The sequence below is a fragment of the Moschus berezovskii genome, chromosome X (assembly GCF_049115385.1).
Source record: "Moschus berezovskii isolate FMDL1 chromosome X, NW_MosBer_1.0, whole genome shotgun sequence".
Classification (NCBI taxonomy): Eukaryota; Metazoa; Chordata; class Mammalia; order Artiodactyla; family Moschidae; genus Moschus; species Moschus berezovskii.
The window spans coordinates 41794739-41808490 of NC_142488.1; the positions used below are offsets into that span (position 1 = coordinate 41794739).

General features: G+C 39.9%; 1 protein-coding gene across 1 annotated transcript in view; it reads left to right on the forward strand.

Moving 5' to 3' along the window:
- Nucleotides 1-13752, forward strand: part of MAOA (monoamine oxidase A) — an 85040-nt gene that overhangs the window by 23044 nt on the left and 48244 nt on the right. Inside the window, exon 3 of the mRNA XM_055438391.2 lies at nt 4443-4580. Coding sequence (XP_055294366.1) covers nt 4443-4580 — 138 coding nt within the window. The remainder of the gene's footprint in view (nt 1-4442; nt 4581-13752) is intronic.

Below are 13752 nucleotides of genomic sequence, written 5' to 3' on the forward strand. Positions count from 1 at the left end.
AATGCTGAATAAAATATATTGTGCTACCTTGAAGTGAGCAGTCATTCTGTCAGGCAATTCTTTTGGCTCTGCCTTCAAAATATATCCAGAATTCAACCTTACCCTCCACTTCCAGGGCTACCACCTGGTAGCAGCCACAATCATCTCTAGGGAAAGTGAAAGTGTCAGTCACTCAGTGGTGTCCAATTCTTTGGGATCCTGTGGACTGTAGCCCGCCAGGCTCCTCTGTCCATGGGATTCTCCAGGCAAGAATACTGGAGTGGGTTGCCATGCCCTTCTCCAGGGGATCTTCCCGACCCAGGGATTGAACCCACGTCTCCTGCGTTGCAGGCGGATTCTTTACCGTCTGAGCCACCAGGGAAGATTACTGCAATAGCCTCTTAACTACTTTCTCAGCTTTTACCCTTGGCCCCTAAAATCTACTATTAGTGTGACAGCCAGAATGAGCTCTCAAATCTAAGTCAGATCTTGGCACTTTTCTGCTCAAAACCTTCCCAAGGCTCCCCTTTTCATTCAGAGTAAAAGCTGATGTTCTTTCAATGTGTTGTGAGGTGTTCCATGACCTGCCCTCCCTGCCCTTGACTTCTCTAATCTCACCTCCAGTTCTTTTTTCCTTGCTCACTCTGTTCTAGACACACTAGTCTGAGTTTTGTGAACACACCAGGCACATTTCTGCCTTAGAATCTTTACACTGGCTCTTTCTTCTGCCAGGAATGTTCTTGTCCCAAATAGCCACATGGATAACCCCTTACCTCCTTCAAGTCTTTATGAAAAGATCACGTTTTTTTTGGAGGCCTACATGTCACTTATATTTGAATCTGAAATCTTTGCTTCTCTCCTCTGCAGTTTCTGTCTTGTCATTCTCTAGTTTTTTCTTTTTTAAATGTTATCTACTTCTAAGATATTTATTTATTTTGGTTCTTATTCATTTTCTGTCTCTTCCTACTAAATGAAAACTCCTTAAGAGCAGAGATATTTATTTTGTTCACTGATATAACAGAAGCTTCTTGATCTATACATGGTGCCTTGTAGGAACTCAAGATACAGTTATTGAATGAACTAATGAATCCCCAAAGCAAAGTAAAAATATGAAGCTTAGGAATTCAGTGAGCTCAAAATTTGACTTTCACCTTGAATGCCTACTGAACCCTGAAGACTTTGCAGTTTCACTGGGATAGATGAATGGCATGCAGAGAACAAGAGATAAAATCCTCACCCTGTCAAAGGTAGGAAGTTTAATAGGAAACACCCCAAATTGGAATCCCCTGTGATATACTCTGTACATGAAAATGAAATAAATCTTACCATTCAAAAAGGGATAAAAATAAACCTTGCCTTCATCTGTGGCTTCCATCTAAATTCACACTACCTATGTGGCATGAAAAAAACCTTAGAATATATAAAGTACCAAGGATACTGGCAGAAATAGATTCAATTCCTGTCCACCCAGGACAAATTACTTACACAGAAAAGGTTCTAAAGAAAACAAACCACTTATAGTCAAAAGTAACAGAGCCCAAAAAAAGTGACAGAAAATACAAGGAAGCTAAGCACTAAAAGAAATGTCTAAAAGAGTAGGCCTGAGTGTATAATTTCCAAACAAGTAGAAGAAAAAACTTCAAAAGAAAACCCTTAATCCCAAAGAAGGAAAGAAATCAGGCAGGAGACTGTTAACAGTGGGATAAATGGAAAGCCATAATAAGTAAAATTAAGACATTCTAAAAGAAATAAAATGTAAATGGGTTAAACTCAGTTAAAAGGGGGGAAATGTCAGAATAAAGAAAACTTTAACTGAAAGATAGAAAAAGAGATAGTATACAAATACTAATCTAAGCTGTTTTAACTAGATTAATACCAGACAAAATAAGGTTTAAACAAAAAAATATTTCATTGAATTAACAATAGTGATAAGAGACCTGGAAGACCAAACAGTTCTAAACTTGTATATCCTGAATAACGTAGCCTCAAAATATAAAGCAAAAATTAATAGTAATCAAACATAAATGCCCAATAGACTAGGGGATTTTTAACATACTTTTCTAAATTAATAATAAATGAAGCAAAGGCTGAGCACAATTAATCTTTTTCTAATGGACATATGTAAAATATACATATTACTTAACAGAAGACTATATGTTATTATCATCCTGAAATGAAAAATCTTTGACGATCAACCATGTGCTAGGTCATAAAGTAAACCTCAAGGATGGATATCATATAATCCATTTTTTTTTCCACAGTGCAGTTATGACAGAAAGATAACTAAAAAGAATTCCAGCTATAGAAATTAAAACACAGCAAAACTTTTAGAAACATTGATTTAAACAGAAATTGTAACGGAAATTTGCAAACACTTAAAACTGCACAGTAATGGAAATACTAAAATAAAGTTGTGTAGTTAAAACCATATGAGAGGGAGATTCATAGCCTAAATTTTTCTATCAGAAAATGATAGAAGGCTCAATATGAATATGCTAAGCATTCAAGAAATAGAAAATTGAGATTAAAAAATCCAAAAAAAAGGAAAAAGGAGCCTAAATCAATGATATCTAAAATAAATACTCAATAAAAATGATCAGTAATAGGTTGATTTTTTTAAGTCTTATTAAAAACTGACATGTCTGCTAAGATTTTTTAAGAAAAAGGAAAAGGAGAGATCTCTAAACAAATAAAAGGGATGAAAATGAAAATATAACCACTGATGCAAATGAGAAGAGGAGGTCCTGAATTTTACAGCAATAGTTTTGACACATATGAAATGTATATATTATGAGAAAATATAATTTATAAAAATTAACAGATTAAGAAATAGAAAATATGACTAGTGCTTTAACCTCAAAATAAACTAAATCTGTAGTTTAAGTTTTTCCCACAAAGAAGACGCTAAGCCTAGGTAGCTCTACAGGCATGTCCTACCTACTGTTCAAAGAAGAGATTATTCTGTTTGTATATGAACCCTTTTAAAGAACAGAAGAAAGTATAATCACTAACTCATGAGATTAGCAATACTGTAAAACAGACAAGGGCTGGAGAATCGAGGAGACTCCTGGGGCAATCTCAGTATCACTTATAAACACAGATATAAAAATTCTAAACAAAAGGTTAGTAAAGAATATCCAGCCATCGAAAGATAATATCAGATTATATTACCCCAGGAAGGCAAGTTTCTAGGCATTCAATTTTATGGAAATAGCAGATAAGGTAAATTGTCCCAGGCCTCCTACTACATACAAGGATACTAGACATATTGCACATAGACACCACACACATACACACACGCGCACACACACACACATCTTCAAAGCACCAGAGAGCTAACAAAGTAGTGAAGAATCACTAGACCAACATCCAGAAAACACTGACCTGCTATTCCCCAGGGGGTGGGGAGGTGGGAGTTTGCTGACTACTAGAAAAGCAAGTGAGAGATTGAGTAGTACTTCCAAAATCTTAACAAAGCTAGGGCAACTGAAGGTCAAGTCCAGGGCCCACCAAAGTGTGTATTTATGGAAGGAGGTGTTTGTAAACTCCTTGTGCTTTGGGTTGGACTGCATCCTAGCACTAAAGGAGAATAGTAAAATGACTAGGCTACGTTGCATTTCAACCTGCTTTCAAATCATCTCAGGCACAGAAAATGCAATACAATTATCTAGTAATGTTAGCATCCCCAAGTGCTGGGTGGAAGCAGACATAAATCCTCTCTGAGAAAGATATCATCCTTCCAGGATTAAGATTATTTCTGCATTTTTCATGTTCAGTGAGTGGCACACAATAAAAAATAATCAGGCAGGGGACTTTCCTGGTGGTCCAGTGGTTAAGAATCTGCCTTCAAATGCAGGAGACTCAGGTTCCATCCCTGGTCTGGGAACTAAGATCCCACATGGCGCAGGGCAACTAAGTCCATGGGCCACAACTAGAGAGCTCAGTCAAGTAAATATTAAAAACAAAAACAACTGGGGAAGGCTAATTTCATGTTGCTTTAACCAATAAAAAATAAAATAGGATCAGGAGGCCACCAGTTTGGGCTGACTGAAGAGTTCATCTGCTGGAAATCAGAAAGTTAGGCCTCATAAATCTCTGGGTGGCCTTCCCAGCAGCAACCCCAAAGAAAAGCACAGATGACCTAAATGCTTTGAAAAAGACCTAGATGGGCAGGATGTACTATAGTGTTCTTTATTCTTTGTGCATATTCTTAGCAAATTGGCCTCATCATTAACTAAACAAATAGGATTGCTTTAGTGACGTCATATGGGATTGGGGGTCAGTTCTTAAGGTGAAAGGATTGCTATTTTCAGTGGCCCTATGAAAGAGAGAAGTAAGGCACATTTAAACTGTAAAAAATAAACAGGTCCTTTTTGTTTTTATGAGACTTAGCAACATATATATATATATATATATTTAGAGTTCTAACCAAAGTCTTCTGGCCACTTTATCTTTTTCTACAGAATGAACATGTTGACTATGTAGATGTTGGCGGTGCTTATGTAGGCCCAACCCAGAACAGGATCTTACGGTTATCTAAGGAACTGGGTTTAGAAACTTACAAAGTGAATGTGAAAGAGCGTCTTGTTCATTATGTCAAGGTAAGCCTGATGTTTTACTCAAGTGTTTTACTATGGGGAAGCATTTTATTTGGGAAAACATTTGGTTTTGTTTTCAGTATTTTTTTTTGTCAAAGCAATCATGAAAGTAGTTTCTCAGCTTTAAAGTAGTGTGCTGCCTTGCTTTCCTTCTTTTTAAAAAAACTCCTTGTGGACTCCTGCAATCACTGAAAGTGGGCATTCTTCAGCCTCGTCCTCCTCCACCTCACCCACTGTGGCCCTAGAAGGCCACACCCCACCTCTAGTCCAGCTGAAATAGGGATGGAAACCTTTCAGCTTCTTTTCTTCCCATCTCTCAGGGGCTGAGGGTGGCACCTGAAATAGACACACACACACAGAACCCAGGCAGCTCCTGAGGCACCTATGAGGCAATTCTAAGGCCTCAAGGAACACAACAGTTTGAGGCCACTTAAGACTCTAAATGGGTCGTTCATCCTCATCCTTACCTGACATTTCTTTGCACACTTTGATCGTTTTCTATGCACCTAGCCATGACTCTTGGGAAGTCTAGCTCAGTTGTGCAGTTTCCTACTGTTTAAACAAGAGATTGTTTAAACTCAAAGTTCTGCTATCCCCTCAAGGAACAGCAGCTGTTGCCCATGTTATTCTTTCTTCCTGAAGCCAAACATGAAGCAGATGGAGTCTGAAAAAGGGCCTGGACAAATCAAGTTTCTGGTCTAATACTGCAGTCCACTTCCTGGAACTAGTATCACCAGAGCAGGGGTTATTTACTCCTTCTAATGCCAGGATCCCCACACCACTAACCATATCACTTCTCAACAGACGCATCACCCAACCCCCAGCAATCATGTGGGTGTGCCATCTTCAGGGCCTTTCAGACCAGGGATTTGAGGATCCTTGAATGTATGTATGGACATTGATGTCCAGTTAGTGAGGTCAGGAATCTTGGGAAACTCTGATTAGCTGCTTTGGGTTGGTTTGCGATGTTTGGGGGAGTTTGGCAGTCAGACAAATGAGAAAAGAAACCAGCAGCCTTTAGAAAAACTGGGTTCAGAGGTCAAGGGAGAAATGGAAAAAGTATTAAAAAAAAGTTAGACAAAGTAAATTTATGAACACTGGCTTCAGTAGGCCATGATCAAAAAGGAAAAACTCCTTCGCTTCCCCACTTTGTCTTCTCTGCACGGCATGATGTTTACCTGGACTAGTAAGTAATAACAAAGGTAAGAGTAATAGCAACTATTAAATAACATGTATTGAGCACTTTGACCTGTATTATCATATTTAATGTAGGGAGAGAAACCAAATCCTTTGTACTACTCAACTGTTAGTTAAACAGTCATCTAAATTTACTGTTTAGTTCAAGTAGGACTCAAATGAGTCTGGTGATTGTCTTGGAACCTGAGCAAATTTATACTCTGCTTTACAGAGGAAAACAGAGGTTCAGTGAGGTCAAGTGACTTGACAGAGGTATAAAACTAGTAATGGTCTACCTACCCCCTGAACATACGTGCTCTTTATGAATTTTAGGATTTACTTATATTCTTAAGATGCTAAAGATTGTTCTTTTAATTTAAGACAATCTCATCTAATGGAAAGGTGGAGAATAGATATGCTGTTAGGAAGTTCTCTGGCAGTCCAGTGCTTAGGACTCAGGACTTTCACTGCCATGGCCTGGGTTAGATCCCTGGCTGGAGAACAAAGATCCTACAAGCCACGTGGCACAGCCAATAAATAAACAAACACTTACCATTAAACCATCCTCTCACATACTTTAACCTGCCAAGGAACACCTATTTTCACCCAAGGTAGACTACAAAGTTAAGGTTAAAAAAAAATACTAGTGCACAAGTTAGAGGTTAATTTATTTTACCTGAATGAGTGCCTTTCTGCTAGTGTTTCTGATAAATCACATCATTTCTGCAATGAGAAATATTCAGGGTAGTGGATGTTTTTATAATTACCAGGAAACTAGAAAGTGAGGAGGCCGGATTAGGGAAAGAGCAGGTAGATACTTGATGAAAGTAAATGAGGAGAGTGAAAAAGTTGGCTTGAAACTCAACATTCAGAAAACTAAGATCATGGCATCTGGTCCCATCACTTCATGGGAAATAGATGGGGAAACAGTGGAAACAGTGTCAGACTTTATTTTGGGGGGCTCCAAATCACTGCAGATGGTGATTGCACCCATGAAATTAAAAGATGCTTACTCCTTGGAAGGAAAGTTATGACCAACCTAGATAGCATATTAAAAAGCAGAGACATTATTTTGCCAACAAAGGTTTTCCAGTGGTGATGTGTGGATGTGAGTTGGACTGTGAAGAAAGCTGATCGCTGAAGAATTGATGCTTTTGAACTGTGGTGTTGGAGAAGACTCTTGAGAGTCCTTGGACTGCAAGAAGATCCAACCAGTCCATTCTAAAGGAGATCAGTCCTGGGTGTTCATTGGAAGGACTGATACTAAAGCTGAAACTCCAATACTTTGGCCACCTCATGCAACGAGTTGACTCACTGGAAAAGACTCTGATGCTGGGAAGGATTGGGGGCGGGAGGAGAAGGGGACGACAGAGATGAGATGGCTGTATGGCATCACCGACTCAATGGACATGAGTTTGAGTAGACTCTGGCAGTTGGTGATGGACAGGGAGGCCTGGCGTGCTGCGATTCATGGGGTTGCAAAGAGTCGGACACAGCTGAGCGACTGAACTGAACTGAACTGAGGAAGATATTTAACTATTCCGGGTAAGACTGATAATCAACTGTATGTGCTTAGTTGCTCAGTCATGTCCAACACTTTGCGACCCCATGGACTGTAGCCTGCCAGGCTTCTCTGTCCATGGGGATTCTCCAGGCAAGAATACTGGAGTGAGTTACCCCGCCCTCCTCCAGGGGACCTTCCAGACCCAGAGATGGAACCCAGGTCTCCCACATTGCAGGCAGATTCTTTACCGTCTGAACCACCAGGGAAGCCCAATTAATTGTATAGCAAAAAAATAATTCCACTTATTTAAGAATATCTCAACTCTCAGTGTTATGTTTGCTTCTAGGGAGAAGAAAGGACTTTTCCTGCCAGCATGATCATGCATTGGGCTAATAATGCAAATTGTTTATGTGACACTCTACATTAGCTCTTCTCACAAGCTCAGCTTCTGTAATCTAATACAGTATATTCTTTTCAGTAAATAACAGTGAAATGAAGTGGGCAAATAACTGGACGATTGCGGCTGTCCCGTTAAACCAAACCATATTCTTTATGATCCAGATTGCTCCAGCTCTTAAATTTTCCTAATCTGCAGCCTTTAAGAATACCTCCTTTGTTTCTTCTGTCAGCAGACTGTAGTGCATTCAGTTTCCACCTACTCTAGGAAGATTTTCACTATTCACCAGAGAGCTCTTCTTGACCTTAGCTAGATTGTGTTTACGGGGCAAATTTTGATTGTGTGGTCCCAAGCCTGAGCGTCTGAAGCACTGGGGATAGGTGCTGGGTGGTGTTTTCTACCCTGTCCCTTCTCCAAGAGAACTAAGTTTATCTGCTTTAGTGGGATCTTAGTTCCCCAGTTCAGTTCAGTTCAGTTCAGTCTCTCAGTCATGTCTGACTCTTTGCGACCCCATGGACTTCAGTGTGCCATCACCAACTCCTGGAGTTTGCTCAAACTCATGTCCACTGAGTTGGTGATGCCATCCAACCAGCTCATCCTCTATCGTCCCCTTCTCCTCCCGCCTTCAATCTTTCCCAGCATCAGGGTCGTTTCAAATGAGTCAGTTCTTTGCATCAGGTGGCCCTGATTGTACTGGAGTTTCAGCTTCAACATCAGCCCTTCCAATGACTGTTCAGGACTGATTTCTTTTAGGATGGACTGGTTGGGTCTCTGCAGTCCAAGGGACTCTCAAGAGTCTTTTCCAACACCACAGTTCAAAAACATCAATTCTTCGGCGCTCAGCTTTCTTTATAGTCCAACTCTCACATCCATACATGACTACTGGAAAAAACATAGCTTTGACAAGAAGGACCTTTGTTGGCAAAGTAATGTCTCTGCTTTTTAATATGCTCTCTAGGTTGGTCATAACTTTCCTTCCAAGGAGCAAGTGTCTTTTAATTTCATGGCTACAGTCACTGTCTGCAGTGATTTTGGAGCCCAGAAAAATAAAGTGTGTCATTGTTTCCAATTTTTCCCCGTCTATTTGCCATGAAGTCATAGGACCAGATTCCATGATCTTAGTTTTCTGAATGTTGAGCTTTAAGCCAACTTTTTCACTTTCCTCTTTCATTTTCATCAAGAAGCTCTTTAGTTCTTCTTCACTTTCTGCCATAAGGGTGGTGTCATCTACATATCTGAGGTCATTGATATTTCTCCTGGCAATCTTGTTTCCAGCTTGTGCTCCATCCAGCCCATCATAGAAATGATGTACTCTGCATATAAGTTCAATAAGCAGGTGAAAATATACAGCCTTGATGTACTCCTTTGCTGATTTGGAACTAGTCTGTTGTTCCATGTCCAGTTCTAACTGTTGCTTCCTGACCTGCATACAGATTTCTGAGGAGGCAGGTCAGGTGGTCTGGTATTCCCATCTCTTTAAGAATTTTCCAGTTTATTGTGATCCCAACTGGGGATCAAACCCAGGCCCCCTGCAGTGGAAGCATGGAGTCTTAACCATTGGACTGACAGGGAAGTCCCTATCTACTTCATTTTTAGAAGGTTCTTATGGTTATGCTAAATTCATTCGTTGTTTCAGTAAGTAGTCACTGGACAATCAACTGTGTACCAGATATTATTCTAGGCTGGACATAGACTGATGGATACATGATTCAGGTTCCTGCTGACATAGAGCTTGCCATTTCAGGGGAGGAAATGCATAAACAACAAACAGTAAATAAGTAATATTAAGTAACATTTCTGCCTGTATCCTTCATGGATCTTGGGAATAGAGTTGCTATTCTATCTCTGGTTTAGTAAATCCGATTCTCATACCATAGTTTCCTGACTGATTCCTACAATGAACAGGTTTTATATATATATTGTGAATTTGATATGGCTTTATTTGAGAGATTGTACCTGATTTGTGAAATTAACAGAAATTAATCACGTCTTTAACCTAAAAGGTGGCTTTGAAGTGGTGTCAGCTAGATAGCTTGAAATGCACTCTGTGGATCTTTTCTTTTGGAAGGTGTACAGGAAGCAGGTGGACTTGAATGTCTCTTGGACTGATTGATTGATTGATTATTTGTGCTAGTAAAGAAGATGCACCATCTTTGCAGTTGTTTTATGAATTACTTTCATTGAGTTGTGGAGACTTTTGGGTTAAGTTTTGCATTGCCACATCTTAGAAAAGGAGGAAGAAATACTTCATTTTCTTTTCTTTTGCTTTCCATGGGTTTCTCCAGACCATAATAATGCAGGTAGGGTATAAAGAGGGTGAACACTGCCAGAGATGGAGCAAGCCTTTTTGCAGCGACTGCTTTAAAGGAGACATTGATATTTTTACACATTCTCACTTTCTGCCTGCTTTTTGAATCCTCCCTAAATAAAAATAGACTAGATAGAGCACACATTTGTTTTCAGAGAATGATGTGATAAAGATTTGTTTGAAACAGTCTAGGCTTTCCTGATACTAACAGTTCAGGAAATCAGCAAGCAATTTTTCTGAGTATTGGTTCTGTTCTTCCCACACATTTACTCCGTGTTTCTATGCCAATGACTGAAATCAAAGGCTTTTCAGAACGTGTGTGTTCTGGAATGCTAAGTAATTTTCTTTGTTGTTGCTAAGAGGTGAATTTTCTTTTTGCCAGTAGGCTGTGTTGAAAGCAGAGGATGTGTTTTTTTTTGTTGTTGTTAGTTTGTCTTAATGCTTGCCAGATATAACTGCGACTTTGACCCTTTGCTTCTAATAAGGTGTTTCTTTTGGATCGGGGACATGTATTTTTAAGCTGCTTTTAACATCTTTCCATACCAACTCACAGAAGTCTTTTCTTTTGTCTTCAAAGAAAGTTATGCTTTCACTTTCCACCCCTATCAGTAGGAAACCCAAGGAGCCAAAAGTGTTAGGTTCCTGTAGGGATGTCAATTGTCCTGTCTTTGCCTCCTTTCTTTTAATCACCTGAATTCATCCCTCCAATTCCACGCATTGGTGTTGCCTTCTATCTGTAATATACATATATCTGTGTTACCTCATTTGAGCTTCCCAGTGATCCTCTGAGGTAGTAGCATTATTTACCCCATCTTACATATGAGAAAACTGAGGCTTAGAGAGTTCAGGAGCCAAAGTGGGGATTTCCAGGTACTGAACTCAGGTTCTGTGAGTTACATCACACCATTCCTTATTCTGTGGGCAGAGTTAACTTTTGAACCCCTTTAATAAACTGCTCCGAGATACAACAGAAATCATCTTACCCCAAGAGGCTTTGGAGTCCTCAGATGCCACCTTGGCAGTCAGGGCTTCTATGGATTCCAGGGGTTGGTATGGAGTGGGTATGCCTAGGAGTCATATGTGGCACCATTCACCAGGGTGGCCTCATCTCTTGTACCCTTAGCCATAGATCTGGTCCCCCTCTGGCCTTCAGTGAGGACTTGACTCCTGAGAAAGCCCCAGGCCGCCCCAGTTAGGCTCAGCAGGCTGAAGAAGATAGATTTTGCTATTGTGTTAAAATACTAAAGCTAGAGGCTTAGAATTGTTGGCTATATATTCTTTTTTATAAGTGACTTATGTAAATTTATTAGTCAAAGTATGATCAATAAGAGTATTTTATTTTATGCCATTGTACTCTGCCTGGTTTACAAAAGAAGAAAAGAGGATTTAAAGTAATTTGTATAAGTCAGAGTAGAAGATGAAAAAAGACAGTTAGGTAAGGACAGGCAAGTGGTAATGGGCTTGTGTTCATGATAAGAAATTGTTTTGATCATAGAAATGAAGTAATACAAAAGGGATGTTTTCCTCTAAATTCAATTATACATAGGATTTTAAAAGCAGAAAGACTAAAAATATTTACATATTTTCACTCTGCTCTATCAAGTATTCAGTACAGAGAAATATAGACATAGCTTGTAAGACATAGTTGCTAACAATTTCCATTCTTTTTTTATTCTCTATTTTAAAAGGCTTCGTATACTTCTTGTGGATCATAGGAAAGCTTAATGACAAATTACCCTTAAAGCCTTGTGCTGTTTAGAAAGTTAGGTTAGCATTAACCATTTTCTCAATATACAGCAAAGTCAGATTAATTATGAGATTTTTCCCTTTCATTAATTCTTTTTAAAAAAATTGTGATAAAATAGACATAACCTAAAAGTCACCATCTTAACCTACTTCAGTTCAGTTCAGTTCAGTCGCTCAGTCGTGTCCGACTCTTTGCGACTCCATGAATCACAGCACGCCAGGCCTCCCTGTCCATCACCAACTCCCGGACTTCACTCAAACTCATGTCCATCGAGTCGGTGATGCCATCCAGCCATCTCATTCTCTGTCATCCCCTTCTCCTCCCACCCCCAATCCTTCCCAGCACCAGAGTCTTTTCCAGTGAATCAACTCTTCGCATTATTCCTTTCATTCATTTTTAATAGGAAGTAATTCACTACCAAAATCATTTTTCCAGCCACTCATTGAGAAATAGTCTAGAATCACCCACCTGCCTTGGACTGGCCTTCACTGGCAGCATAGAAAGGGCAATAAAGCTTTTGTCTCACTGAGGCTGTGGGACTTTTCAATTACCTCTTCAAGTGGGACTCTGGCATTTGGTTAATGGCAAAAAGAACTTGTAAATAGAATGAAACATTACAAAAGCAGCTTCCTCAAGAGAGACTGTTCTAGTCTCCATGATTACCCACCTCCCCAAGGTTCTGAACTTTCAGGACAGAATGTAGTTTCCAGCTAGAGATCTCCCCCTGCCTCCCCACTCCTTGCTTTCTACTTCCTCCCTCAGTAGCCCCTTTTCCCACCCCAGAGCACACACCCAAGTATCCCAACCAAAAGGCTTAATCTTTCAGTTCAGTTCAGTTGCTCAGTCTGACTCTTTGCAACCCCAAGGTCCTGCATTTTTTAACTTTTTTTTAAAATCTTGTCCATTCTGAGCCTCCTGAAGAAGGGAAAGTTCTCTTGTCCCACTGGCCCAGCCAGAAAGTCTTTTCTGTCATTGCCCTGTCTTGCCACTTAACAGGATCAATAGCCCTCTGTCTCAGGTGTGGACTCCAAGTCTTTTCACTTGTATATCAAACTCAGTGAACAAATACCTTTTGAAAACCTAGTGGATCTCAGTAAGTGACAGCTATCCTCACTTTAGAGATAGGAGAAAGTTGCAAGAACGTTGATGTCAGTTCGTGTGCCCCATGTCCAATGAGGCCAAACAAACTGAAAGGTCGGAGTTTGGAGCAAAGGAAGGTTTATTGCAAGGCCATGCAATGATCTGGGTGGGCTCATGCCCTAAAAAGCCCTGAGCTCCCTGAAGGGTTTTGGCAAAGCACTTTGAAAAGCCAGGTGAGGGAGGGAGAGTCACAGGGTCTGTGACCAGTTTGTGCACAGTTCTCTGGATGATGGTGAAGTAGCAGGGTGGTGTCACAGGGGTTAATATTATCAGTCCTTAGGCTACAGAAGGCCTGGGGTTATATGCTTCTGGTGCTCAAGTAGTTAACATCTTCCATTATTGGAGAGGGTGTGTCATTAAGTTGTGTCTGATTCTTTGCAACCCCATGGACTGTAGCCTGCCAGACTCCTCTGTCCATGGAATTTTCCAGGCAAGAATACTGTAGCGGGTTGCCATTTCCCACTCGAAGAAAGGGGGAAGTTTTTAGCATCTGTAAAACAACTCAGGAAATGTGCATCAAGTACTATTATCTAGGTACTTCAGAGAGGAGCTAAAACAGAGGATATGGGGGAAGGCCCATCTCAGGAAGGCCCCATAGCATCTTGTTCAGTTATAGGAATGCAAGTATTTGGTTCCAGGTCCTACAAGAAGTGAATGGGAGAGACAAACAGACAGATAGGCAGATGTGAAAGCCGAGTTGATAATTACTCTTAGTAAACACAGAACTTGGAACTGAAAAAAAAAACAAATAATGAAAATAATGTTGATACTTTATATTTGAATGGTCCAGTATTGTTTTCATAGCACTTGATTGTATTTTTTGCTTTATGATTGGATTTGGTTCAACTGGAAGAAGAAAATTCTAGGTGGGATCACAGAAAATTTGAGTGTTAATTATTGTTA